This window comes from Oncorhynchus clarkii, chromosome 24 (assembly GCF_045791955.1).
Source record: "Oncorhynchus clarkii lewisi isolate Uvic-CL-2024 chromosome 24, UVic_Ocla_1.0, whole genome shotgun sequence".
Taxonomy (NCBI): domain Eukaryota; kingdom Metazoa; phylum Chordata; class Actinopteri; order Salmoniformes; family Salmonidae; genus Oncorhynchus; species Oncorhynchus clarkii.
In genome coordinates this window covers 32,150,132-32,177,860 of record NC_092170.1, presented here as the reverse complement: position 1 = coordinate 32,177,860, position 27,729 = coordinate 32,150,132, and the positions used below count along the sequence as shown (strand labels likewise).

The following is a 27,729-nucleotide window of genomic DNA, read 5'->3' as shown; positions in this document are numbered from 1 at the left end:
TAGCCTGCAATGACAACAAGCTCAGCCTCATGATGCTGTGACACAACGCCCCAGACCATGACGGACCCTCCACCTTCAAGTTGATCCAGCTCCAGAGTACAGGCCTCGGTGTAACGCTCATTCCTTCATCGATAAACACGAATCCGACCATCACCCCTGGTGAGACAAAACCGCCACTCATCAGTGAAGAGCACTTTTTTCCAGGAGTTTGTGCCCATGGTGACGTTGTTGCCGGTGTTGTCTAGTGAGGACCTGCCTTACAACAGGTCTGAGCACTGATGGAGGGATTGTGCGTTCCTGGTGTAACTCGGGCAGTTGTTGTTGCCATCGTCTACCTGTCCCACAGGTGTAATGTTCGGATGTACCGATCCTGTGCAGGTGCTGTAACACGTGGTCTGCCACTGCGAGGGCGATCAGCTGTCCATCCGGTCTCCCTGTAGCGCTGTCTTAGGCATCTCACAGTACGGACATTGCAATTTATTGCCCTGGCCACATCTGCAGTCCTCATGCCTCCTTGCAGCATGCCTAACTCACGTTCACACAGATGAGCAGGGACCCTGGTCATCTTTCTTTTCTGTTTTTCAGCTAGTAGAAAGGCCTCTTTAGTGTCCTACATTTTCATAACTGTGACCTTAATTGCCTAACGTCTGTAAGCTGTTAGTGTCTTAACGACCGTTCCACAGGTGCATGTTCATGAATTGTTTAAGGGTTCATTGAACAAGCATGGGAAACAGTGTTTAAACCCTTTACAATGAAGATCTGTGAAGTTATTTGGATTTTCACAAATTATCTTTGAAAGACAGGGTCCTGAAAAAGGGACATTTATTTTTTTGTTGAGTTTATATATGTGTGTGTGCGTGTGTTTGTATGTGTTAGCGTGTATTTATATGTGTGTTTGTGTGTGTGTGTGTGTGTGTGTGTGTGTGTGTGTGTGTGTGTGTGTGTGCGCGCGCACGTGTGTGTGTGTGTGTGTGTGTGTGTGTGTCTGTGTTAGCGTGTGTGTAGATCTGTAAATGCTTTTTCACTAGCCGATTAGACCTGTCCTAATCCTCCACAACAAGGCCATAAGCATGCTGTATGTACATTGGCAGGCTGTAACCATCACAAGGCTGTACAGGATTATTATGGAAAACATAAATGAATCCTTCTATTTGGTTACATTTGTAACATGATAAAGATTGATATGCTGTTGATATTTATATGTAGGAGATGTGGAAAGCAGCAATACGAGTCCTGAATGTGTGTGGCCTGGCTTCTAACAGCTTATTCTGGTTCTAATGTATAGTACTCTTCATGACTGACTACAGAGGGCTTCCTTGATTAATATGACAACAGCTAATGAAGAGAAGCCTCTGCTGTGCACATTGGAGTGGCTAGATGATGTAGGTTCCCTTGCTAACTCTCTCCAGTTGTTTAGGCAGCGCTTGTATTTCTCATTCCAGTCCCTTTCCATGGGTTGTTAGTCAAACCACTCTAGGGGCTTCCACTCCAGTCCCTTTCCATGGGTTGTTAGTCAAACCACTCTAGGGGCTTCCACTCCAGTCCCTGTCCATGGGTTGTTAGTCAAACCACTCTAGGAGCTTCCACTCCAGTCCCTTTCCATGGGTTATTAGTCAAACCACTCTAGGAGCTTCCACTCCAGTCCCTTTCCATGCGTTATTAGTCAAACCACTCTAGGGGCTTCTACTCCAGTCCCTTTCCATGGGTTATTGGTCAAACCACTCTAGGGGCTTCCACTCCACAAATAATTCACAAGTTATGGCAAAATGACCTGCATTATTTTACTGGTTATTAATATATTCCCAATATATTCCTAATATATATTCCCAGGATGTCTGTAGTTTTATATCACCTTTATTTAACCAAGCCCATGGTGTGGCCATTCATGTGTTTCTTACGTCAATAAATGGAATATTTGACTGAACGTGTTTATAAGTTCAGAGGAGGTGTTACAGACAGGCAAACACATGTGAAAACAATAATTCACTGATTAAGTTAGTAATGAGAGCAGAGCAGTGAGAAATAAAAATATCCCCTGGCACACGGTACAATGCTGACATTGTTCACTGAGGATCTGGCCATGAGAGTTGTGAAGAACAAAAACACTATCTGTCCTTTCTGGAATGAATGAGCCAAACAAACCAGCATATCACTATTTTAAGATTTCACTTTAGAGTCATGATAAATGAGTATAATACTTTTGATTCAACCAAAAATGATTCCAATGAATATACTGCTCACATAACATATTGTAATCAATAAAATATCGAATCATGTTTCCAGCTACAGGTCGCAATACTGTGACGCTGTGAACTTTCCTTCTCGATCCAAGCCCGATCTAAACCTGATCCAAGCCCGATCTAAACCCGATCCAAGCCCGATCTAAACCCGATCCAAGCCCGATCCAAGAACTTAAATGGGGCTTCAGTACCCTCATCTGGGAGTTACTGGCAGAGCTTTGAATTCTTAGAATATTGACATTAATTCCAAATACGAGCAGAATATCTAATTTACTCCAGTGTAGCCAACAATTCTCTACCACTGAAATTACATTAAACCAGTGGCAAGTGTCTAAGAAATCTTACTCAACGCATTAGCAGCCTTCCTGTCCTGAATGTTTTTGTAAATAAACATGTTATTTGTGCCTTAATCTCTCCCTTTGGGTTCCTTCCCTCCATCCTGTCATCCCCTGTGATCTGACAAGACACTCATAATAATTTTTAAATCGATAACACATATGACAGATCAGTCATTTAATGTGCTTGCTCTCCTGACAAGCATCAGACCGGAAGCAAATATGACATGACAAAATCCTTTCTCCTTCTCCTTCTCCCTCTCCCCATCCCCCTCCTCCTCTACCTCCCTAGCTAGAGGAGGTAAACACTTTCTTTAGTTATTAAGTGGCACAAAGTCTTTGATGATGCACTCTATATACTGTGAGATGCCCCACCTCATCCTTCATGCTTCTTCTAATACAGGGTCTCACCTCATCCCTCATGCTTCCTCTAATACAGGGTCTCACCTCATCCTGCATGCTTCCTCTAATACAGGGTCTCACCTCAACACTCATGCTTCCTCTAATACAGGGTCTCACCTCATCCCTCATGCTTCCTCTAATACAGGGTCTCACCTCATCCTGCATGCTTCCTCTAATACAGGGTCTCACCTCATCCCTCATGCTTCCTCTAATACAGGGTCTCCCCTCATCCCTCATGCTTCCTCTAATACAGGGTCTCACCTCATCCTGCATACTTCCTCTAATACAGGCATAGCATGGGTGATGAAACACTGCTGTTCATTAATACATTTTTTGGGGAAAATGGGTCAAATTCAGCCTGATCCTGTAATTCTGAATGGTGTGTTGGGGACAGAGTGTATTGTGGTTCTTACTTTTAACCCTGCTGTTAAGTCACAGGTACAGCTCCTGGTAGGAACATTAACAAACATCAATGCTGTTCTCTTTAATTAGCTAGGCCTTCATCAGAGAGGCAGCGCAAGCAGGAAAGTCAACCAGAGAGGTGGATGTATTGATGAAGTTATTGATGGATGTCAGTGTTGTGTTCGAGACCAGGTAAAGCGAGACCGATTCAAGACCAAGACCGGAGTAAATTGGGTCCGTGTCAAGACCAAGACAAGAGGAGGGGGGGGGGGGCGAGACTGAGTCAAGACCGGGACCAGAGGAGGGGGGGAAGGGGGGGGGAGCGAGACTGAGTCAAGACCGGGACCAGAGGAGGGGGGGGGGGGGGGGGGGGGGGGGGGGGGCGAGACTGAGTCAAGACCAAGACAAGAGGAGGAGGGGGGGGGGGGGACTGAGTCAAGACCGGGACCAGAGGAGGGGGGGGGGGAGACTGAGTCAAGACCGGGACCAGAGGAGGGGGGGGGGGAGACTGAGTCAAGACCAAGACAAGAGGGGGGCGAGACCGAGTCAAGACCGAGGCAAGAGGAGGGGGGGGGGGGGGGGGGGGGGGGCGAGACCGAGTCAAGACCGAGGCAAGAGGAGGGGGGGTGGGGGCGAGACCGAGTCAAGACCGAGGCAAGAGGAGGGGGGGGTGGGGGGAGACTGAGTCAAGACCGGGACCAGAGGAGGGGGGTGGGGGGGGGGGCGAGACTGAGTCAAGACCAAGACAAGAGGGGGGCGAGACCGAGTCAAGACCGAGGCAAGAGGAGGGGGGGGGGGGGGGGGGGGCGTGACCGAGTCAAGACCGAGGCAAGAGGAGGGGGGGTGGGGGGGGAGACTGAGTCAAGACCGGGACCAGAGGAGGGGGGGGTGAGACTGAGTCAAGACCAAGACAAGAGGAGGGGGGGGGGGGGGGGGGGGGGGGGGGAGACTGAGTCAAGACCGGGACCAGAGGAGGGGGGGGGGGGGGGGGGGCGAGACTGAGTCAAGACCAAGACAAGAGGAGGGGGGGGGGGGGGGGGGGGGGCGAGACTGAGTCAAGACCGGACCAGAGGAGGGGGGGGGGGGGGGGGGGCGAGACTGAGTCAAGACCGGGACCAGAGGAGGAGGGGGGGGCGAGACTGAGTCAAGACCGGGACCAGAGGGGGGCGAGACCGAGTCAAGACCGAGGCAAGAGGAGGGGGGGGGGGGGGGGGGGGGGCGAGACTGAGTCAAGACCGAGGCAAGAGGAGGGGGGGTGGGGGCGAGACCGAGTCAAGACCGAGGCAAGAGGAGGGGGGGGTGGGGGGGGAGACTGAGTCAAGACCGGGACCAGAGGGGGGGGGGGGGGGGGCGAGACTGAGTCAAGACCAAGACAAGAGGAGGGGGGGGGTGGGGGGGGGGGGGCGAGACTGAGTCAAGACCGGGACCAGAGGAGGGGGGGAGACTGAGTCAAGACCGGGACCAGAGGAGGGGGGGGGGGGGGCGAGACTGAGTCAAGACCGGGACCAGAGGAGGTTGGGGGGGGAGACTGAGTCAAGACCGGGACCAGAGGAGGGGGGGGGGGGGGGGGGGGGCGAGACTGAGTCAAGACCAAGACAAGAGGGGGGCGAGACCGAGTCAAGACCGAGGCAAGAGGAGGGGGGGGGGGGGGGCGAGACCGAGTCAAGACCAAGACAAGAGGAGGGGGGGGGGTGGGCGAGACTGAGTCAAGACCGAGGCAAGGGGGGGGGGGGGGGGAGTTGGACACCGGGAGGGGGACAAGGCATCTGACACCGAGTCAAGATCGAGAATGGAAGGGGGAGACCGAGTCAAGACCGATACCAGAACAATGCGAGTCCAATTCAAGACCATGGGAACACACAGTTACTCACGGGAAGGAGAAAAAACAACGCTCCTTACTATACTTAACACATGGTACAAGTGAATAAACTGAGGAAAAAAAACTCAACAAGCAACATGAAAAATAATCCCGCACAAACCTAAGCGTCGAAACAGGGGTAAATATACACACAGAAATGAAAGCAAACGAAAACCAGGTGTGAAAGACCCAAAGAGAAAACAAATAGAAAAGGAAAAATGGATCGGTGATGGCTAGTAGGCCAGCGACGCCGACCGCCGAGCACCGCCCGAACAAGGAGAGGAACCACCTTCGGTGGAAGCCGTGACACCGGGGTAGGCTGTAATTGTAAATAAGAATTTGTTCAATTGACTTGCCTAGTTAAATAAAGGTTAAATAAATCAAAATAAATAAAATATGGATGCAGTTCAAGGCATGAATAATATAATTCACCAATACATTTCTTGGTATTCCAAAAAATATTGCCATCAGGTTGTAAATCACAATTTCAGTTTCAATGAGTCAATATTCTGGACAAAAACAGACGAATGTAAATAAGGCTGGGATTGTCAATATAATCAGACTAACCAAGGCAATGATCACAAATCAGTCATAACGTGGCTAATAGGCAAGCATATGTATTTATGTAGCAAACTAAAAACACAGGATCTAACATTATCTAGATAGCTAGCTAGCTAGCTGCTAGGAGGATGTCATACTATTGGAGGACTGGGTGAGTGACTGACTTTTTCCCCTCATATCATTTTTTTGGTGGCTATACACAGCTAGCAAGTGTCATTTGGTTAGTTAGCAAGGACTTGAACGACTGTTATCAAGTTAGGATATCTCTTGCATTTGCAACAATTCTCAAAAAATAATAGTTATTCAAGATCACTCAAGAAAACATGCAAACAGCCTAACCAGCTCTGCTACGGCAAGCAAAATGGTCAGAGTGAGGTGTGTTTGGAATTATCTAGCTAGCAAGCTAGCCAACTTTAGCCAGTTATCTTGGGTGCTTGGTTTGGACAAGCATGCATTGGCAGACAAGCTGCAGAAGGATGAGGGGCCTACAATTCCCTATTGTTTATCCGTGTAATTTTGACAGCCAACAAGCTGAACAAGTCTGAGTGGGTTTATCTAATGTTCCTTCATTAGATTTTAGCTCATCTTGCTCTGGTTAGCATTAGTTGTTGATCTTGTTGTTGTTGATGTGTATAACTGAGTGAGAGAGAGCCTACATTTTCATGGTTGTTTGATCAATAGGAAGGTAAAGTTCCCAAATGTAAGAGGACTCCTGTGGTGTTTACATATTTGTAGAAATCCAATCAGGTGTATTTTGTGGCTTTTGGTAAATGCGTTCTAGTGATCTAGAGGCGCACTGTTGCAACGGCCTGTAATCACAAGGTCCAGTTCAAAGTGAGTGATGGCAGGGCCTACTGCCTGTAAACACAAGGTCCAGTTCAAAGTGAGTGATGGCAGGGCCTACTGCCTGTAATCACACAGTCCAGTTCAAAGTGAGAGATGGCAGGGCCTACTGCCTGTAAACACATGGTCCAGTTCAAAGTGAGTGATGGCAGGGCCTACTGCCTGCAATCACATGGTCCAGTTCAAAGTGAGTGATGGCAGGGCCTACTGCCTGTAATCACACAGTGCAGTTCAAAGTGAGTGATGGCAGGGCCTACTGCCTGTAAACACAAGGTCCAGTTCAAAGTGAGTAATGGCAATCACAAGGTCCAGTTTAAAGTGAGTGATGGCAGGGCCTACTGCCTGTAATCACATGGTCCAGTTCAAAGTGAGTGATGGCAGGGCCTACTGCCTGTAATCACACAGTCCAGTTCAAAGTGAGTGATGGCAGGCCCTACTGCCTGTAAACACAAGGTCCAGTTCAAAGTGAGTGATGGCAGGGCCTACTGCCTGTAAACACATGGTCCAGTTCAAAGTGAGTGATGGCAGGGCCTACTGCCTGCAATCACATGATCCAGTTCAAAGTGAGTGATGGCAGGACCTACTGCCTGTAATCACACAGTCCAGTTCAAAGTGAGTGATGGCAGGGCCTACTGCGTGTAAACACATGGTCCAGTTCAAAGTGAGTGATGGCAGGGCCTACTGCCTGCAATCACACGGTCCAGTTCAAAGTGAGTGATGGCAGGGCCTACTGCCTGTAATCACACAGTCCAGTTCAAAGTGAGTGATGGCAGGGCCTACTGCCTGCAATCACATGGTCCAGTTCAAAGTGAGTGATGGCAGGGCCCACTGCCTGTAATCACACAGTCCAGTTCAAAGTGAGTGATGGCAGGGCCTACTGCCTGTAAACACAAGGTCCAGTTCAAAGTGAGTAATGGCAATCACAAGGTCCAGTTTAAAGTGAGTGATGGCAGGGCCTACTGTCTGTAATCACATGGTCCAGTTCAATGTGAGTGATGGCAGGGCCTACTGCCTGTAAAACACATGGTCCAGTTCAAAGTGAGTGATGGCAGGGCCTACTGCCTGTAATCACACAGTCCAGTTCGAAGTGAGTGATGGCAGGGCCTACTGCCTGTAATCACACAGTCCAGTTCAAAGTGAGTGATGGCAGGGCCTACTGCCTGTAATCACACAGTCCAGTTCAAAGTGAGTGAAGGCAGGGCCTACTGCCTGTAATCACACAGTCCAGTTCAAAGTGAGTGATGGCAGGGCCTACTGCCTGTAAACACACAGTCCAGTTCAAAGTGAGTGATGGCAGGGCCTACTGCCTGTAATCACATGGTCCAGTTCAAAGTGAGTGAAGGCAGGGCCTACTGCCTGTAAACACACAGTCCAGTTCAAAGTGAGTGATGGCAGGGCCTACTGCCTGTAAACACAAGGTCCAGTTCAAAGTGAGTGATGGCAGGGCCTACTGCCTGTAATCACAAGGTCCAGTTCAAAGTGAGTGATGGCAGGGCCTACTGCCTGTAAACACATGGTCCAGTTCAAAGTGAGTAATGGCAGGGCCTACTGCCTGTAAACACACAGTCCAGTTCAAAGTGAGTGATGGCAGGGCCTACTGCCTGTAAACACATGGCCCAGTTCAAAGTGAGTGATGGCAGGGGCCTACTGCCTGTAAACACACAGTCCAGTTCAAAGTGAGTGATGGCAGGGCCTACTGCCTGTAAACACAAGGTCCAGTTCAAAGTGAGTGATGGCAGGGCCTACTGCCTGTAAACACACAGTCCACTTCAAAGTGAGTGATGGCAGGGCCTACTGCCTGTAAACACAAGGTCCAGTTCAAAGTGAGTGATGGCAGGGCCTACTGCCTGTAAACACACAGTCCAGTTCAAAGTGAGTGATGGCAGGGCCTACTGCCTGTAAACACATGGTCCAGTTCAAAGTGAGTGATGGCAGGGCCTACTGCCTGTAAACACATGGTCCAGTTTAAAGTGAGTGATGGCAGGGCCTACTGCCTGTAAACACACAGTCCAGGTCAAAGTGAGTGATGGCAGGACCTAATGCCTGTAAACACACAGTCCAGTTCAAAGTGAGTGATGTTAGGACCTACTGCCTGTAAACACATGGTCCAGTTTAAAGTGAGTGATGGCAGGGCCTACTGCCTGTAAACACACAGTCCAGGTCAAAGTGAGTGATGGCAGGACCTACTGCCTGTAAACACACAGTCCAGTTCAAAGTGAGTGATGTTAGGACCTACTGCCTGTAAACACATGGTCCAGTTCAAAGTGAGTGATGGCAGGGCCTACTGCCTGTAAACACACAGTCCAGGTCAAAGTGAGTGATGGCAGGGCCTACTGCCTGTAAACACACAGTCCAGTTCAAAGTGAGTGATGGCAGGGCCTACTGCCTGTAAACACACAGTCCAGTTCAAAGTGAGTGATGGCAGGACCTACTGCCTGTAAACACACAGTCCAGGTCAAAGTGAGTGATGGCAGGACCTACTGCCTGTAAACACATGGTCCAGTTCAAAATGAGTGATGGCAGGACCTACTGCCTGTAAACACACAGTCCAGGTCAAAGTGAGTGATGGCAGGACCTACTGCCTGTAAACACATGGTCCAGTTCAAAGTGAGTGATGGCAGGGGCCTACTGCCTGTAATCACACAGTCCAGTTCAAAGTGAGTGATGGCAGGTCTGTGTGGCAAAAGGCTTGTTTGAATAAAGGTCTACTGTATCTCTCATTGGCTATTTGTATTAGTATTGTTTTTCTTGATGAAGTTATTACTGGATATATTGATAAAGTTTTCAACACATCACTGGCCTGTGTAGTGCAGAAATAAATAATTGCAGAGAACAAACATGTGAAGATTGGGTTCTGTATTAGTACTGAGAGGGGGTGGTGGTGTCGGGGTGATGGGGGATTTTTTGTCCCATCTCTTCATAGCTCTCGAGGACTGCTGGGAATACAATTTTACACTCTGACCTCACAACACAAACCTCTACTACCCAAACCCCCCCACCATCCTCCCATCTACCTCGTCCTAGCTCAATTCCCATCTCGCTCTGCTCCAGTGGTGACTCACTTCAGCCACAAAAATATACACCTCCCTACCCTGCTAACCCCATCCCCTGTGCACTGAACCACCTTCTATCCCCCTCCTTCCCTCTGCTCCCCAATATTCACATTAACCTGCTGCTAAATGACCCCAGTGTTCCACCTGCGTGGCTCCCAGGAGGTTTAAGGGTTGGGGGGATCCAGGCCCCCTTGTTCTACTGAATGACTCCTTTCTACTCTGTGACCAGCTGCTTTCTGTTCTCACTGTGTTAGTAGGATGTACAATGGAGAGAGACACACAGAAACTCCACACTGGCCTGCCACTGATACAGCATCTTAAACATGACCAGAGAGCTGCCTCTAAAGGAATGTCCTCGCTCCTATGGATGCCGTGAATGGAATTGATTATCATTGAGCTCCCATGTGTAAAGTGTAAGATCCTCTATGGATTTTCAGATTGCCTTTATTAGAAATCAATAAGCTAATTGTTAAAGAATGGGTGAAAGTAATAACTTTTCAGGCTCAAGCATTGAGTGTTATAATTGCATTGAGGTTGAGCTAAATTACGTCTAAAGTGCCATAACTCACCGTAACCCATATAACTAGAGAGACTGAAACATCTGGAAGAATCAGCATACCTTTCAGCAATAGAGGCTCGACAACAGGACCACCATACCGAACAATGTACAGGACTGAGCAAGTTAACTGGTGCGTTGACCTTCGTTAACCTGCACAGTATTTTAATAGATTAAGTAACAGAGTTGTGTGGTCTTACCGTGGACGGTGAGGGTGGCCGACGCCTCCGCCCTGCCCACCATGTTCTCTGCCATGCAGGTGTAAGAACCCACGTCTGCAGAGGTCAGACGACGGATCTTCAGGGTGTGGTCCTCACGGATCTCATATCTGGAATATTCACAGGGAATCGGTCAAACACGCACGCGCACACACACCACATACCTGACAGTATGTGCTGATCATCAGACAGACAAAAGGGAGCAAGGCATCAAATAGAAAGAGAGAAAGGGATTGTGTTAAAGAGGGCCAGAAGATGAGTCATACAGTACAGTACCTTCCCTTGGGCAGGTCTCCGTCCTCTTTCCTCCAGCGGACGGTGGGAACTGGGTCGCCCCGGGCCTCACACCTGAACTCCACGCTCTGGTCCACCAGCACCACCTGGCTGCCGGGACGCTTCACAAAGCTGGGTCGCTCTGCAGAGAGAGATGACACAGCACAGGACTATACAGTAAAAAGTCTACAGCATGTCAGTACACTGTATCTGCATTTACACAGGATAGAATAGTATAGCATAGTATATCATAGCACAGTATATCATATCATATCAGTATATCATATCATAGCATAGAATAGTATAGCATAGTATATCATAGCATAGTATATCATATCATATCAGTATATCATATCATATCATATCATAGCATAGAATAGTAGAGCATAGTATAGCATAGCATAGTATAGTATAACATATCATTTGATTGCATCGTATATCACATCACAGCATAGTATAGTATAGTTCAGCATATTATATTATACCATAGCATAGTAGAGCATAGCATAGTATAGTATAGCACAGAATAGTATTGCATAGTATATCATAGCATAGTATATCATATCATAGCATAGTATATCATAGTATAGTATAGCATAGCATAGCATATAATAGCATATTATATCATTACATTATATATTACATAATATAGCATAGTATAGTATATCATAGCATAGTATAGCATAGCATAGTTCAGCATACTATAGCATATCATAGCATAGTATAGCATAACATAGCATGCTATATCAAAGCATAGTATAGCATAGCATAGGATATCACGGTATAGTATATCATAGTATATCATATCATAGCATAGTATAATATATCATAGCATAGCATAGTATATCACAGCATAGCATAGTATAGCATAGCATAGTTCAGCCTATCATAGTATATCATAGCATAGTATAGCATAGCATAGCATAGCATGGTCTATCATAGCATAGTCTATCACAGCAGAGTATAGTACAGCATAGTACATCTTTAGCACTTTATGGGGATTGAACTATCCTGCCGATCAGTCATATTGTAGCAGAGTCTCAGTGCTAACATTAGCAGTGTGTTTTAGTAATCATAGTAATCACAGCTACCCTCGTTGCCCGTTGTCCTGATTATCTGAGAGGTCCTGTAAAATCCTGCTGTTGCAGTCCTTTCCCCTAACCTTCCAGCAGGGATTGAAATAAAAATGAATGTTGGAAAAAGCTTCTGAAATGAAAACAGATAGCCATCTAACCACCCCTGCCCCCTCAGGTCCAGTTCAGCTACCTCTCCCTTTCCCTCCCCAGCCTCTATCCCCTCAGCAGAGACACACATCAACACACAGAGCTTATCCATGGGGAACATGTAGCAGATTTCCTAATACCCTTAATCACCTTCTCCTCCAACATTTGTTTTTTAATATGTCCCAAGGCTCAACAATTGCAGCTCAATAGTTTGACCTCCCTTTTCTCAACTCTCTACCCTTTCTTCTCTCTCCTCTCTCTCCCCTTTCTCCTATTTGTTCTCTCACCCCTCCCTCCTCTCTGCTCTCGCCCTCCTCACATCCCCCCACTCTCCCTCCCCTCCCTCCTCACATTCCCCCTCCTCATGCCCCCCCCCCCCCTCTCTCTCTCCCTCCCCTCTCTCCTCACATCCCCTTCAGTTTTGGCTTGAAAAAGTCCTCAGTAAGTGTCTGGGGCTGTCTTGAGTTGTTCTGTTGTGTTGTTTAATCAAATAGGCAAAGCCATAAGTATGGTCTGAACTCTTTGAAGTCATTTCGATATATAATAATGACTCTTAGGTGGGAAAGAAGAATATGTGTATGTTAGCGTGGGCCCTGTTGGAGGGGACGATGAGAGGCCTAGTCGGACAGGAAGTAGAGGAAGTGAAGAGGACAGTCAGAAGTTCAGCCGACTGAAGTTAATACAGAGTACTATACTGAGACTATAAACGGAGAGCTGTGGGGTCAAAGGTCAGTCATGGTGGAATGTGGCACAGCTGGCCAGAGGAGAGGTGCTGAGGTCAGGTGGGTGGGTGGGGGGGGTCAGTAGAGGGGAAAAGGGGGGTCATTAGAGATGTGTGGGGCTCCTGGGGGAGAAAAGGGGGTCAGGGGGCTCCTGGGGCAGTTCATGGTTAACTGAAGGCTATGTCACACTCCTCTTGAATGGGTCGATGACACCCTTTAGTCTCCTTGGAGACACACACAAAACAAAACATCTGGACCCTCTTCACTGTACACAAACACACAGAGAGAGAGATAGGGAGAGAGACAGAGAGAGAGAGAGAGAGAGAGAGAGAGAGAGAGAGAGAGAGAGAGAGAGAGAGAGAGAGAGAGACAGAGAGAGAGAGAGAGAGAGATAGAGATAGAGAGAGAGAGGCAGAGAGACAGAGAGAGAGAGAGGGGGGCAGAGAGACAGAGAGAGAGAGAGACAGAGAGAGAGAGAGAGAGAGAGAGAGAGAGGCAGAGAGACAGAGAGAGAGAGAGAGACATAGAGAGAGAGAGAGAGAGAGAAAGAGAGAGACAGAGAGAGAGAGAGAGAGAGAGAGAGAGAGAGAGAGAGAGACAGACAGAGAGAGAGAGCGAGGCAGAGAGAGAGAGAGAGAGAGAGAGAGACAGACAGAGAGAGAGAGAGAGTTAGAGAGAGAGAGAGAGACAAAGAGACAGAGAGAGAGAGAGAGAAAGAGAGAGAGAGAGAGAGAGAGAGAGAGAGAGAGAGAGAGAGAGAGAAACTGTGAGGAAGGTGAGAGGGGGAGAGAGAGACAGAGACAGAGAGAGAGAGAGAGAGAGAGAGAGAGAGAGAGAGAGAGCGAGAGAGAGAGAGAGAGGCAGAGAGACAGAGAGCGAGAGAGAGAGAGAGAGAGAGACAGAGAGAGAGAGAGAGAGAGAGAGAGAGAGAGAGAGAGAGAGAGAGAGAGAGAGAGAGAGAGAGAGAAACTGTGAGGAAGGTTGCTTACCGAGCACAGTGAGCTCAGCGATCTCACTCTCCCTCTCTCCCACCATATTGGTCCCGACACACACATACTTCCCAGCGTCGCCTTTTCTGGCATTGGTTATCATCAGCTTTCCTCCCCGGATCTGAGGAACGAGAGAAAGGGTCAGACCTTGAGAGGACAAAACAACAAGCCTAACATTGCAAAACATTCTCTCAGTATAAAAGCGCTGTATTTCCTCACCCATGAAGTTATGAGTCTTCACAAAACCATGACCAAAGGAATTCAGAGTTTAAAAAAACTCCATCTGTCATGTTTTGATGGGAGTATAAACTCACAAATTAATCTTAGTGAGCCATGTATGTCCTGAGGTCCCAGTGATAGAAAGCCAAAGTACTGTACTACTGTACTAACTGCGGTACCTATCCAACCATTCTATGCTATTCTCATTCAACCTGTGGCTTGTACGGCTTTATCAGACAGTCTGTTCCTGCTCAGGGCTTGCCTGGCCAAACATCCCTTCCCCAAACCTAGAAAGCCACAGTTCCCTGAGGGAACACCTGAGGCAGGGAAGAGTGGAAGCATTACTCCAGCCACAAATTACTTCCAGCAATCTCCCCAACCGTACTGAGAAGAAGAAAACTGAGCTTTTACTTGAGTATTTTCTCATGCATACATACAGACACATACTAACACATGCATACATACAGACACATACTAACACATGCATACATACAGACACACATACTAACACATGCATACATACATACACATACTAACACATGCATACATACAGACACATACTAACACATGCATACATACAGACACATACTAACACATGCATACATACAGACACACATACTAACACATGCATACATACATACACATACTAACACATGCATACATACAGAGACACATACTAACACATGCATACATAAAGACACACATACTAACACATGCATACATACAAAGACACATACTAACACATGCATACATACAAAGACACATACTAACACATGCATACATACAGACACACATACTAACACATGCATACATACAGACACACATACTAACACATGCATACATACAGACACACATACTAACACATGCATACATACAAAGACACATACTAACACATGCATACATACAGACACACATACTAACACATGCATACATACAAAGACACATACTAACACATGCATACATACAAAGACACATACTAACACATTCATACATACAAAGACACATACTAACACATGCATACATACAGACACACATACTAACACATGCATACATAAAGAGACACATACTAACACATGCATACATACAGACACATACTAACACATGCATACATACAGACACATACTAACACATGCATACATACAGACACATACTAACACATGCATACATACATACACATACTAACACATGCATACATACAGAGACACATACTAACACATGCATACATACAGACACATACTAACACATGCATACATACAGACACATACTAACACATGCATACATACAGACACATACTAACACATGCATACATACAAAGACACATACTAACACATGCATACATACAGACACATACTAACACATGCATACATACAGAGACAAATACTAACACATGCATACACCCACACACTAAAAGGTGTGTTTTGTATCCAGGAAAAGGTGGGTGTGATGGCTGTTATTTCCCAGGGATTTGATTACAGGCCAGGGGAGGTGCTTTGTTCTCAGGCACTGGGTGAGGCAGCCCGGCCCCTCTCAGGTCCTAGTCAGCTGACAGCTATGCCAGTCAGAGTAGCAGCACACAATAGCACGGGCACCACTGATCTGCCTGCTCCAAGAGGGCTTAAGGGTTTAAGGGTCACACACCTCACCCCCACCCCGAGGCCTGTAACAGACCCCTTTATTTAAAACCCACCGAGGTGTGTGTGTGTGTGTGTGTGTGTGTGTGTGTGTGTGTGTGTGTGTGTGTGTGTGTGTGTGTGTGTGTGTGTGTGTGTGTGTGTGTGTGTAGGTAGGGGAGAGTTGAAGGGGGTAGCCCCAAAAAGCATTGCAAAAGAGCCCCAAACCTTCTGCCTTTCACTGGCTGTCTTCAGTCAAACACACTCCTACACATGTATCAACTTCATGACACACTATGCAACGTCTCACAAAATCTAATTAACTGTGGTCTGCATGTGAAGGAATGGGGCCTCACTTTTATTATCCCACTAGCCTAATTAAGAGTGACACCTTGTTCAGGAGCAAAACAATCCACATGAAGTCTGCTAGGTAGGGGAACGACAGGTTCTAAGAACAGGGGAGTATAGAAATAGAATGTCAGAAGGTTCTCAGTGGAACAACACATCTGTGGTGTGCAGCCTAACAGCTTATCTGGGAGGAGCAGAGACACGGAGAGGTAGTCTAATTGCCACAACTAATAAATCCCCCTACAAACAAAAAACCCTCCACTCTCGCTCCTCCACTTAAATAAATAGCTGTGCATCAACACTACCCATCCAACCTGACAGAGTTTGAGAGGATGTGCAGAGACGAATGGGAGAAACTCAGGCTGTAACCGAACAAAATGTGGAAGAAGTTAAGACATCTGAATACTTTCTGAAGGCACTGTAGACAGCCTACACGTAGAGAGACAGAGGAGCACTGTAGACAGCCTACACGTAGAGAGACAGAGGAGCACTGTAGACAGCCTACACGTAGAGAGACAGAGGAGCACTGTAGACAGCCTACACGTAGAGAGACAGAGGAGCACTGTAGACAGCCTACACGTAGAGAGACAGAGGAGCACTGTAGACAGCCCACACGTAGAGAGACAGAGGAGCACTGTAGACAGCCTACACGTAGAGAGACAGAGGAGCACTGTAGACAGCCTACACGTAGAGAGACAGAGGAGCACTGTAGACAGCCTACACGTAGAGAGACAGAGGAGCACTGTAGACAGCCTACACGTAGAGAGACAGAGGAGCACTGTAGACAGCCTACACGTAGAGAGACAGAGGAGCACTGTAGACAGCCTACACGTAGAGAGACAGGGGAGCACTGTAGACAGCCTACACGTAGAGAGACAGGGGAGCACTGTAGACAGCCTACACGTAGAGAGACAGAGGAGCACTGTAGACAGCCTACACGTAGAGAGACAGAGGAGCACTGTAGACAGCCTACACGTAGAGAGACAGAGGAGCACTGTAGACAGCCTACACATAGAGAGACAGAGGAGCACTGTAGACAGCCTACACGTAGAGAGACAGAGGAGCACTGTAGACAGCCTACACGTAGAGAGACAGAGGAGCACTGTAGACGTCCTACACCTAGAGAGACAGAGGAGCACTGTAGACAGCCTACACGTCGAGAGACAGAGGAGCACTGTAGACAGCCTACACGTAGAGAGACAGAGGAGCACTGTAGACAGCCTACACGTAGAGAGACAGAGGAGCACTGTAGACAGCCTACACGTAGAGAGACAGAGGAGCACTGTAGACAGCCTACACGTAGAGAGACAGAGGAGCACTGTAGACAGCCTACACATAGAGAGACAGAGGAGCACTGTAGACAGCCTACACATAGAGAGACAGAGGAGCACTGTAGACAGCCTACACGTAGAGAGACAGAGGAGCACTGTAGACAGCCTACACGTAGAGAGACAGAGGAGCACTGTAGACGTCCTACACCTAGAGAGACAGAGGAGCACTGTAGACAGCCTACACGTCGAGAGACAGAGGAGCACTGTAGACAGCCTACACGTAGAGAGACAGAGGAGCACTGTAGACAGCCTACACGTAGAGAGACAGAGGAGCACTGTAGACAGCCTACACGTAGAGAGACAGAGGAGCACTGTAGACAGCCTACACGTAGAGAGACAGAGGAGCACTGTAGACAGCCTACACATAGAGAGACAGAGGAGCACTGTAGACAGCCTACACGTAGAGAGACAGGGAGCACTGTAGACAGCCTACACGTAGAGAGACAGAGGAGCACTGTAGACAGCCTACACGTAGAGAGACAGAGGAGCACTGTAGACAGCCTACATGTAGAGAGACAGAGGAGCACTGTAGACAGCCTACACGTAGAGAGACAGAGGAGCACTGTAGACAGCCTATACGTAGAGAGACAGAGGAGCACTGTAGACAGCCTACACGTAGAGAGACAGAGGAGAGCTGTAGACGGCCTACACGTAGAGAGACAGAGGAGCACTGTAGACAGCCTACACGTAGAGAGACAGAGGAGCACTGTAGACAGCCTACACGTAGAGAGACAGAGGAGCACTGTAGACAGCCTACACGTAGAGAGACAGAGGAGCACTGTTTCACTCGCTCGGATGCTTTCTCCTGTGAGATACATTCAGCCTCTTGAAGGAAAATTATGATAGACAGAGAGACAAAATACAAATTATTTTGTATTTATTTATTTATTTTCGTACATTTTTGGGGGGAGCCTGGCTTTCCTTGGCATCCATGAACACACTCCACTGATTCCTCAGGTGTTCTGAGGCATTCTGGGGCACCTCTTGTTTGATATTCATAATAAAAACAGCTTTTAAAGAGAAGACAAGGGAAGAGATAGGAAGGGAAGAGAAGGGTCACATTGGCAGTATAGAGGACCAGGGGTTTTTAAGTGTCATTATGTTACTGTTTGAAGTATCGTTATGTTACTGTTTGTTTGAAGTATCGTTATGTTACTGTTTGTTTGAAGTATCGTTATGTTACTATTTGTTTGAAGTATCGTCATGTTACTGTTTGTTTGAAGTATCGTTATGTTACTGTTTGTTTGAAGTATCGTTATGTTACTGTTTGTTTGAAGTATCTTTATGTTTGTTTGAAGTATCGTTATGTTACTGTTTGTTTGAAGTATCGTTATGTTACTGTTTGTTTGAAGTATCGTTATGTTTGTTTGAAGTATCGTTATGTTACTGTTTGTTTGAAGTATCGTTATGTTACTGTTTGAAGTATCGTTATGTTACTGTTTGTTTGAAGTATCGTTATGTTACTGTTTGTTTGAAGTATCGTTATGTTACTGTTTGTTTGAAGTATTGTTATGTTACTGTTTGTTTGAAGTATCATTATGTTAATGTTAGTTTGAAGTATCGTTATGTTACTGTTTGTTTGAAGTATCATTATGTTAATGTTAGTTTGAAGTATCGTTATGTTACTGTTTGTTTGAAGTATCGTTATGTTACTGTTTGTTTGAAGTATCGTTATGTTACTGTTTGTTTGAAGTATCGTTATGTTTGTTTGAAGTATCGTTATGTTTGTTTGAAGTATCGTTATGTTACTGTTTGTTTGAAGTATCGTTATGTTACTGTTTGTTTGAAGTATCGTTATGTTACTGTTTGTTTGAAGTATCGTTATGTTACTGTTTGTTTGAAGTATCGTTATGTTACTGTTTGTTTGAAGTATCATTATGTTAATGTTAGTTTGAAGTATCGTTATGTTACTGTTTGTTTGAGGGAGGGCTTAACAGCTAAAGCACTGGGACACTCACAAAGGCACAAGGTCAGGTCATGTCAGACCACGTAGGGCAGAAAGAGGGAGGTGGACTGGAGATCCCATTGAGGTCCCATAGGGCCGTTGACATGAGGATCCACTCCATCAGTTTTCCCACCTCTGCGTGGAGGTGGCACTGTCCCATTCCGCTCAGGCATATTTAGAGGGCCTGGACAACAGGGGGCCTCTGGAGTGGGCCCGTGTGAATGGAGAGGCCTTCCTTTCTCTCTGCACCTTTCTTTGTCTCTGTGTATATCACCTCCACAGGAGGCTGCTGAAGGCAGAAACAATCTGACCATTATCCTGCATCACAGGGAGATGGCTCTATCCCAACACTGTCTTTTGGTAATGCTGATAGTGTGAAACCCAGACTCAGCATGCGTTGTGGCGGCATTCATGCAGCATTTCATTTTCTAGGCCGATAATCACCCTCAACTACTAAACAAAAGAGTGGGAAGACAATACAGGGCATGTCTGCAGTCTGTCCCAGTGCTGACTGATTCCCTCCATACAGCAACATCAAATTAGTTTCGCCTCAAACTGTTGAGCTGGATGCCTTTTTGTTCTGTTCCATTATAAGGCCTTCATGCCCTTGACAGACCTGTTTTGCACAGGTGTGACAAATGCCTCCATCTGCTCTCAGTGGAGTAGCGGTTTGACAAAGAAAAAGACCCTTGCTGTGTGTCTGTTTATTGACTGTGGCGGCTGTGTCACCACAACAGCCCAGTGCAGAGATCTCAGTGTGAATAGACTATAAAGCATTTCACCGCCTTGTTCACATAGCTTTCTAACATAGAGACAGGGATGGCAGGGCTAACATAGATAGGAGAAGTCAGGGGGCAGGGCTAACATAGACAGGAGGAGCCAGGGATGACAGGGCTAGCATAGACAGGAGGAGCCAGGGATGGCAGGGCTAACATAGATAGGAGGAGTCAGGGGGCAGGGCTAACATAGACAGGAGGAGCCAGGGATGGCAGGGCTAACATAGACAGGAGGAGCCAGGGATGGCAGGGCTAACAGATAGGAGGAGTCAGGAGGCAGGGATAACATAGACAGGAGGAGTCAGGGGGCAGGGATAACATAGACAGGAGGAGTCAGGGGGCAGGGATAACATAGACAGGAGGAGTCAGGGGCAGGGATAACATAGATAGGAGGAGTCAGGGGGAAGGGATAACATAGATAGGAGGAGTCAGGGGGCAGGGCTAACATAGATAGGAGGAGTCAGGGCTCTCTTCCTTTCTTCATCCTGTGATGTCTGATGTCTCTGACTCTCTGGTGTTTAATAGACTCCCACTTGTCATGTCTCCTCTTTTTAACTCACACCCATCCCGTCCCATCCTATTCCACCCCATCCCATCCCACCCCAGCCCATCCCATCCCATCCCATCCTATTCCACCCCATCCCAGCCCAGCCCATCCCATCCCATCCCATCCCATCCTATTCCACCCCATCCCAGCCCATCCCGTCCCAGCCCATCCCATCCTATTCCACCCCTTCCCACCCCAGCCCTTCCCATCCCATCCCATCCCATCCTATTCCACCCCATCCCATCCCACCCCATCCCATCCCATCCCATCCTATTCCACCCCAGCCCATCCCATCCCAGCCCATCCTATTCCACCCCAGCCCATCCCATCCCAGCCCATCCCATCCTATTCCACCCCATCCCATCCCACCCCAGCCCATCCCATCCAATCCTATTCCACCCCATCCCATCCCAGCCCATCCCATCCCATCCCATCCCATCCCATCCTATTCCACCCCATCCCAGCCCATCCCAGCCAATCCTATTCCACCCCAGCCCATCCCATCCCAGCCCATCCCATCCTATTCCACCCCACCCCATCCCATCCCATCCCATCCTATTCCACCCCATCCCAGCCCATCCCATCCCATCCCATCCCATCCTATTCCACCCCATCCCAGCCCATCCCGTCCCAGCCCATCCCATCCTATTCCACCCCTTCCCACCCCAGCCCTTCCCATCCCATCCCATCCCATCCTATTCCACCCCATCCCATCCCATCCCACCCCATCCCATCCCATCCCATCCTATTCCACCCCAGCCCATCCCATCCCAGCCCATCCTATTCCACCCCAGCCCATCCCATCCCAGCCCATCCCATCCTATTCCACCCCATCCCATCCCACCCCAGCCCATCCCATCCAATCCTATTCCACCCCATCCCATCCCAGCCCATCCCATCCCATCCCATCCCATCCTATTCCACCCCATCCCAGCCCATCCCAGCCAATCCTATTCCACCCCAGCCCATCCCATCCCAGCCCATCCCATCCTATTCCACCCCACCCCATCCCATCCCATCCCATCCTATTCCACCCCATCCCAGCCCATCCCATCCCATCCCATCCTATTCCACCCCATCCCAGCCCATCCCATCCCATCCCATCCTATTCCACCCCATCCCAGCCCATCCCATCCTATTCCACCCCATCCCAGCCCATCCCATCCCATCCCATCCCATCCTATTCCACCCCATCCCAGCCCATCCCAGCCCATCCCATCCTATTCCACCCCATCCCAGCCCATCCCAGCCCATCCTATTCCACCCCATCCCAGCCCATCCTATTCCACCCCAGCCCATCCCATCCCAGCCCATTCCAAGATGGCGTAGCAGTCAGACGTGTGTTTGTCTTGCCCCTGCTAATAGTCTGTAAATAGTCTGTTTTTCGTTGCTTTCTATTCTGCCCTTGAGTTGCGTTCTCATGCAAAACTAGACAGATAGCTAACAACTAAGTCTTCAATAAAACTCCCAAGGCGTGACTTTTCTTGAATGAATATATTGAAAACGTTTATGTTGTGAAACTGCAAAATACAGAAAATAATATACTTTAGTATTCAATTCAAATCGACCTTGTAGATGAACATTAAACCTTTCAAGTTGAAGTTGCATGAAAATACAAAGCACGTGCCAAGGTACCATGCATCTGGCATGATGCCAAACCATGTAGCTAATTGTTACTCATATGGTAATTGGCTAACTCCTTTCATTACTCTAATAATGTACAACCATATCTGTACAATAACAAAGCATATTGCACTAGAAACAGTAACAAATCTACAGTATTGTATATTTTACAATTCGTTTGCATGATGCATTACTACATTTGCACACACTGTATATAGATTTTCCTATTTTGTTATTGACTGTACATTTGTTTATCCCATGTGTAACTCTATGTTGTTGTTTTTGTCACACTGCTTTGCCAGGTCGCAGTTGTAAATGAGAACTTGTTCTCAACCGGCATACATGGTTATATAAAGGTCAAATTAAACATAAAAATAAAATAAAAAATCCCATCCCAGCCGTTCCAACAAGTCCACGTAGAGTGCTGGAGTTCTTTGAAGAGCCTCCTCAGCTGTTATCCACATCCACATGCATGTCCTCCCGTCACCTCTCATCTCTTCCCTGTCCCAGCCCATCTTCCCTCTGGCCCAGCCTCAGCTCTAATGCCATACCACTGACACAGCCACTCTGACGGGCATACAGCACAGGGCATCACGCTGCTTTCGATTGGCATTCACAGATCAGCCCGCCCATTCACCCGTCCGTCAGCACAGTCCGTTACACGTGGATGGCCCTGGTTTATGTGTAGAGCCGTTTTAAGTGTCCATGTGGGACCAGTCATTCTGTGAGGAAGGGACACATCCCACACAGCACTGTTAAATCTCTCCCTAACCAGACGGTTGTTGTGTGCTGTCATTCCCTCCCAAGGCCCAGCTCTGCAGAATTCAGGCTATGGACATCACCAGTCAAATACTGGTTTACAATGAAATTTCACAGACCACTGCAGATAATGACACACACAACACAGAGAGGATGTTATTGTGGAAATAGCATATAAACAGCAGGGCTAGCAAAATGTGTTCTGTTTCAACAGAGTGAAACCTCATTATGGGAAAGGCCATGTGTATGATCACTGGGCAGTTAGACACACTGGGCAGTTAGACACACCTATGATCACTGGGCAGTTAGACACACCTATGATCCCTGGGCAGTTTGACACACCTATGATCAGTGGACAGTTAGACACACTGGGCAGTTAGACACACCTACGATCAGTGGACAGTTAGACACACCTACGATCACTGGGCAGTTAGACACACCTACGATCACTGGGCAGTTAGACACACCTACGATCACTGGGCTGTTAGACACACCTACGATCACTGGGCAGTTAGACACACCTGCTCTGCTCTGTCCTCAAACCACCTCTCTAGAGCCATTGATTGATGAGGGTATTGTTTCCATGCTGATGAACAGTGTGTGTGTGTCTGTGTGTGTGTGTGTGTGTGTGTGTGTGTGTGTGTGTGTGTGTGTGTGTGTGTGTGTGTGTGTGTGTGAGCGTGTGTGAGCGTTTGTGTGTGTATGTGTGTGTGTGTGTGTCAGCCTGACTGAGCCTGAGAGTAAGGGTGTAGCTGGGACAGGGTCAGGGGAGGGGCATTATGGGCGAGGTGTCTTTGAGTGAAGCAACCCTGATGACAGGAGAGAGCAGGCTTTGTTCTCACATAGGGAGAAATGACAGGTCCCAACAAAGTTACAGTGGCGCACACACACCCACTTACATACACACACACACACACATATAATGTTGTGCATGTGCAACCACTACCAAGAAACTAGTTCCGAGGTTGATGCAGAGGCTGTGTGCTTATCAGTAACTGCTGGCTGAATTCAGAGACAGATATGATTTGATTCAATTTCCACCAGATTATGCGCTTTCAATTATGCTGTGAAACTACCAGCCGCTTCTTTTTAGTCTTCCCCCGGTGCAGCTAGTGGGCGGCTGAGGGCGGGGGACAGGCTATCACGCTGTTTATGAGTAAGAGCTGTGATTAGGAGAACACCCTAAGGCAGTGTTCAGTCATGTCAATAGTACTGAACACATCCATGGCTGGGCGTTCTGGGTTCAGGATGAAGCTGTGTCCGCTGTCATGTCACTAGTACTGAACACATCCATGGCTGGGCGTTCTGGGCTCAGGATGAGCTGTATCAGCTGTCATATCAATAGTACTGAACACATCCATGGCTGGGCGTTCTGGGCTCAGGATGGAGCTGTATCATTTTCATGTACCATAACATGCCCAGAGAGGAGCACAGTGTCATGATAAAGTACATAGGAGGAAAATGGTTCTAATTACCGCTGGTTGTCTTTATGTAAACAGAGTTGCAGTTTGCTGTTAATTGTCCAGACCATACTGTAACGTTGGCTTACTGATCCCTTCAAGGCCTGGGGCTAATCATCCTTACTGACCCCTTCAAGGCCTGGGGCTAATCATCCTTACTGATCCCTTCAAGGCCTGGGGCTAATCATCCTTACTGATCCCTTCAAGGCCTGGGGCTAATCATCCTTACTGATCTCTTCAAGGCCTGGGGCTAATCATCCTTACTGATACCTTCAAGGCCTGGGGCTAATCATCCTTACTGATCCCTTCAAGGCCTGGGGCTAATCATCCTTACTGATCCCTTCAAGGCCTGGGGCTAATCATCCTTACTGATCTCTTCAAGGCCTGGGGCTAATCATCCTTACTGATCCCTTCAAGGCCTGGGGCTAATCATCCTTACTGATCTCTTCAAGGCCTGGAGCTAATCATCCTTACTGATCCCTTCAAGGCCTGGGGCTAATCATCCTTACTGATCTCTTCAAGGACTGGGGCTAATCATCCTTACTGATCCCTTCAAGGCCTGGGGCTAATCATCCTTACTGATTTCTTCAAGGCCTGGGGCTAATCATCCTTACTGATCCCTTCAAGGCCTGGGGCTAATCATCCTTACTGATCTCTTCAAGGCCTGGGGCTAATCATCCTTACTGATCTCTTCAAGGCCTGGGGCTAATCATCCTTACTGATCTCTTCAAGGCCTGGGGCTAATCATCCTTACTGATCCCTTCAAGGCCTGGGGCTAATCATCCTTACTGATCTCTTCAAGGCCTGGGGCTAATCATCCTTACTGATCAATTCGGGGCATGGCTAATCATCCTTACTGATCAATTCGGGCCTGGCTAATCATCCTTACTGATCAATTCGGGCCTGGCTAATCATCCTTACTAATCCCTTCAAGGCCTGGGGCTAATCATCCTTACTGATCTCTTCTGAGCCTGGCTAATCATCCTTACCGATCAATTCGGGGCCTGGCTAATCATCCTTACTAATCCCTTCGGGGCCTGGCTAATCATCCTTACTGATCTCTTCTGAGCCTGGCTAATCATCCTTACTGATCTCTTCGGGGCATGGCTAATCATCCTTACTGATCCCTTCTGGGTCTGGCTAATCATCCTAACCTATCCCTTCTGGGCATGGCTAATCATCCTTACTGATCCCTTCTGGGCCTGGATAATCATCCTTACTGATCTCTTCTGGGCCTGGCTAATCATTCTTACTGATCCCTTCTGGGCCTGGCTAATAAACCTTACTGATCCCTTCTGGGTCTGGCTAATCATCCTTACTGATCCCTTCTGGGCATGGCTAATCATCCTTACTGATCCCTTCTGGGCATGGCTAATCATCCTTGCTGATCCCTTCTGGGCCTGGCTAATCATCCTTACTGATCCCTTCTGGGCCTGGCTAATCATCCTTACTGATCCCTTCTGGTTCTGGATAATCATCCTTGCTGATCCCTTCTGGGCCTGGCTAATCATCCTTACTGATCCCTTCTGGGCCTGGCTAAATCATCAGCCTACTGGCCAAATGTCCAATGTAATGTTATTAGCAAATGGTAGACTGAAGAGTCAAACATGATTCAACATCTGATCATAACCCACGCAGACCCATGTTTTTACTCTTCTCTGTCCATCCCTAGCAGCTGACTGAAGCTCCATCCACCCTACACACTCAGCCTTTCAGAGCGAACAAACACACCATCACTTCTCCACCATGTAACTCTCTACAGGGAATGTGGTATATAGGCATATGGTGGGCCCATCAAGGTCAGCTCTCCACTGCTCTACTCACCAGCAGCAGGGAGGTGATTGATACTGCTGATCCCTTCACTACACTCTGAATTAAAACAGATGAATTGGTGGCTGGTCTTGAACGCTGAATAAATCAGATAGAGAGGGAACGTCTCCAATCCCTCAGCGCTGCGGAGACCAAATTTCCTCTTTTTCAGAAACTTTTTCATTTCATCATAGTAGTGAGTGTTTGTTCGACTGGCTGATGTTACTCAGCAGGATCCTAATCAATGTTGCTGCTTGACTAATGAACCAAGACTAATTATGAGACTCGCTCATTAAATGTTACAACAACTGCAGTTTGCTGATTTGGAGTTATAAATCATTATTGGTGAAACAACAGGGGACAAATCAATAATTGTAAGGTTAACACTGACATTAATATGGTATGAAATACTTTGATGAACATGACAGCTCAATCTCACACACAACCAGTTCCACTCACAGTGATTCGTTCATCTCTGTCATCGATGTTGGCACTGTCCTTCTTCCAGGATATGCTAGGTTCAGGATGCCCGCGAGGGGGCATACACTCTAGGACTGCAGGCTCGCCCGCTGCCACCATCACATCTGCAGGATTCTGTCTGAAGTCATCACGTAGTACTGCAGAAAGAGATGGAGAGAAACGGGTTACCGTGAGTTCAGCAGCGGCAGAGATGAGCTTTGAAACAAAAGGCATAATAACACCAAAACCAGCCACTCCAGTTAGACAGGAACGTAGATTTGACATACCTCACTCAGATGCATTGTACCATCTACAGACCACAGCACTGATCTACAGCAACAACATAATGACAAAAGGAAACCGCTACTGTGTTATCATAACCTATAATTGGGTACTGTTACCGATTCGTCACCACGTGGACATGGCCGCAGTGACCACTTCTATCAGAGGAGACTATACAGGACCAGGGATCGTCATACCACAAACGGCTGGACCACTGGCCACAGATTGGAGTGTCTTCCCCTACCCACAAGGCCTTGTTGACAATGAGATAAACATGTGTGCATCCACACATGAGCGGCTTTGACCAGTCATCTCCCCTCTTTACCACCTCACACTGTCTCTCTGTGTCAGCCTACTGAGTGTGTGAGTGACACACTTTGACCTATCATCTCCCCTCATTACCACCTCACACTGTCTCTGTGTCAGTCTAATGAGTGTGTGAGTGACACACTTTGACCTATCATCTCCCCTCATTACCACCTCACACTGTCTCTCTGTGTCAGCCTACTGAGTGTGTGAGTGACACACTTTGACCTATCATCTCCCCATTACCACCTCACACTGTCTCGCTGTGTCAGCCTACTGAGTGTGTGAGTGACACACTTTGACCTATCATCTCCCCTCATTACCACCTCACACTGTCTCTCTGTGTCAGCCTAATGAGTGTGTGAGTGACACACTTTGACCTATCATCTCCCCTCATTACCACCTCACACTGTCTCTCTGTGTCAGCCTAATGAGTGTGTGAGTGACACACTCTGACGTGGGGTATAAGAACCGCCTCCAGACACGCACATCATCCCCTCTTCATCATCGCGTCACTTTCACTTCCTGTTTATCCACACAACCCTGCCACTGACTGATGGAGCCTATGTTTGCATTACAA

At 47.6% G+C, this 27,729-nt stretch overlaps 1 protein-coding gene across 1 annotated transcript in view; it reads right to left on the bottom strand.

Annotated features, from left to right (window-relative positions):
- The window catches only part of LOC139382474 (roundabout homolog 1-like), a 111,268-nt gene extending 84,497 nt beyond the window's left edge, over nt 1-26,771 (bottom strand). The window contains exons 1-4 of the mRNA XM_071126550.1: nt 26,562-26,771; nt 13,676-13,796; nt 10,745-10,883; nt 10,451-10,578 (exon numbers count right to left, since the gene is read on the bottom strand). Coding sequence (XP_070982651.1) covers nt 10,451-10,578; nt 10,745-10,883; nt 13,676-13,796; nt 26,562-26,681 — 508 coding nt within the window. The 5' untranslated portion in view covers nt 26,682-26,771. The remainder of the gene's footprint in view (nt 1-10,450; nt 10,579-10,744; nt 10,884-13,675; nt 13,797-26,561) is intronic.
- Nucleotides 26,772-27,729: the final 958 nt, after the last annotated feature.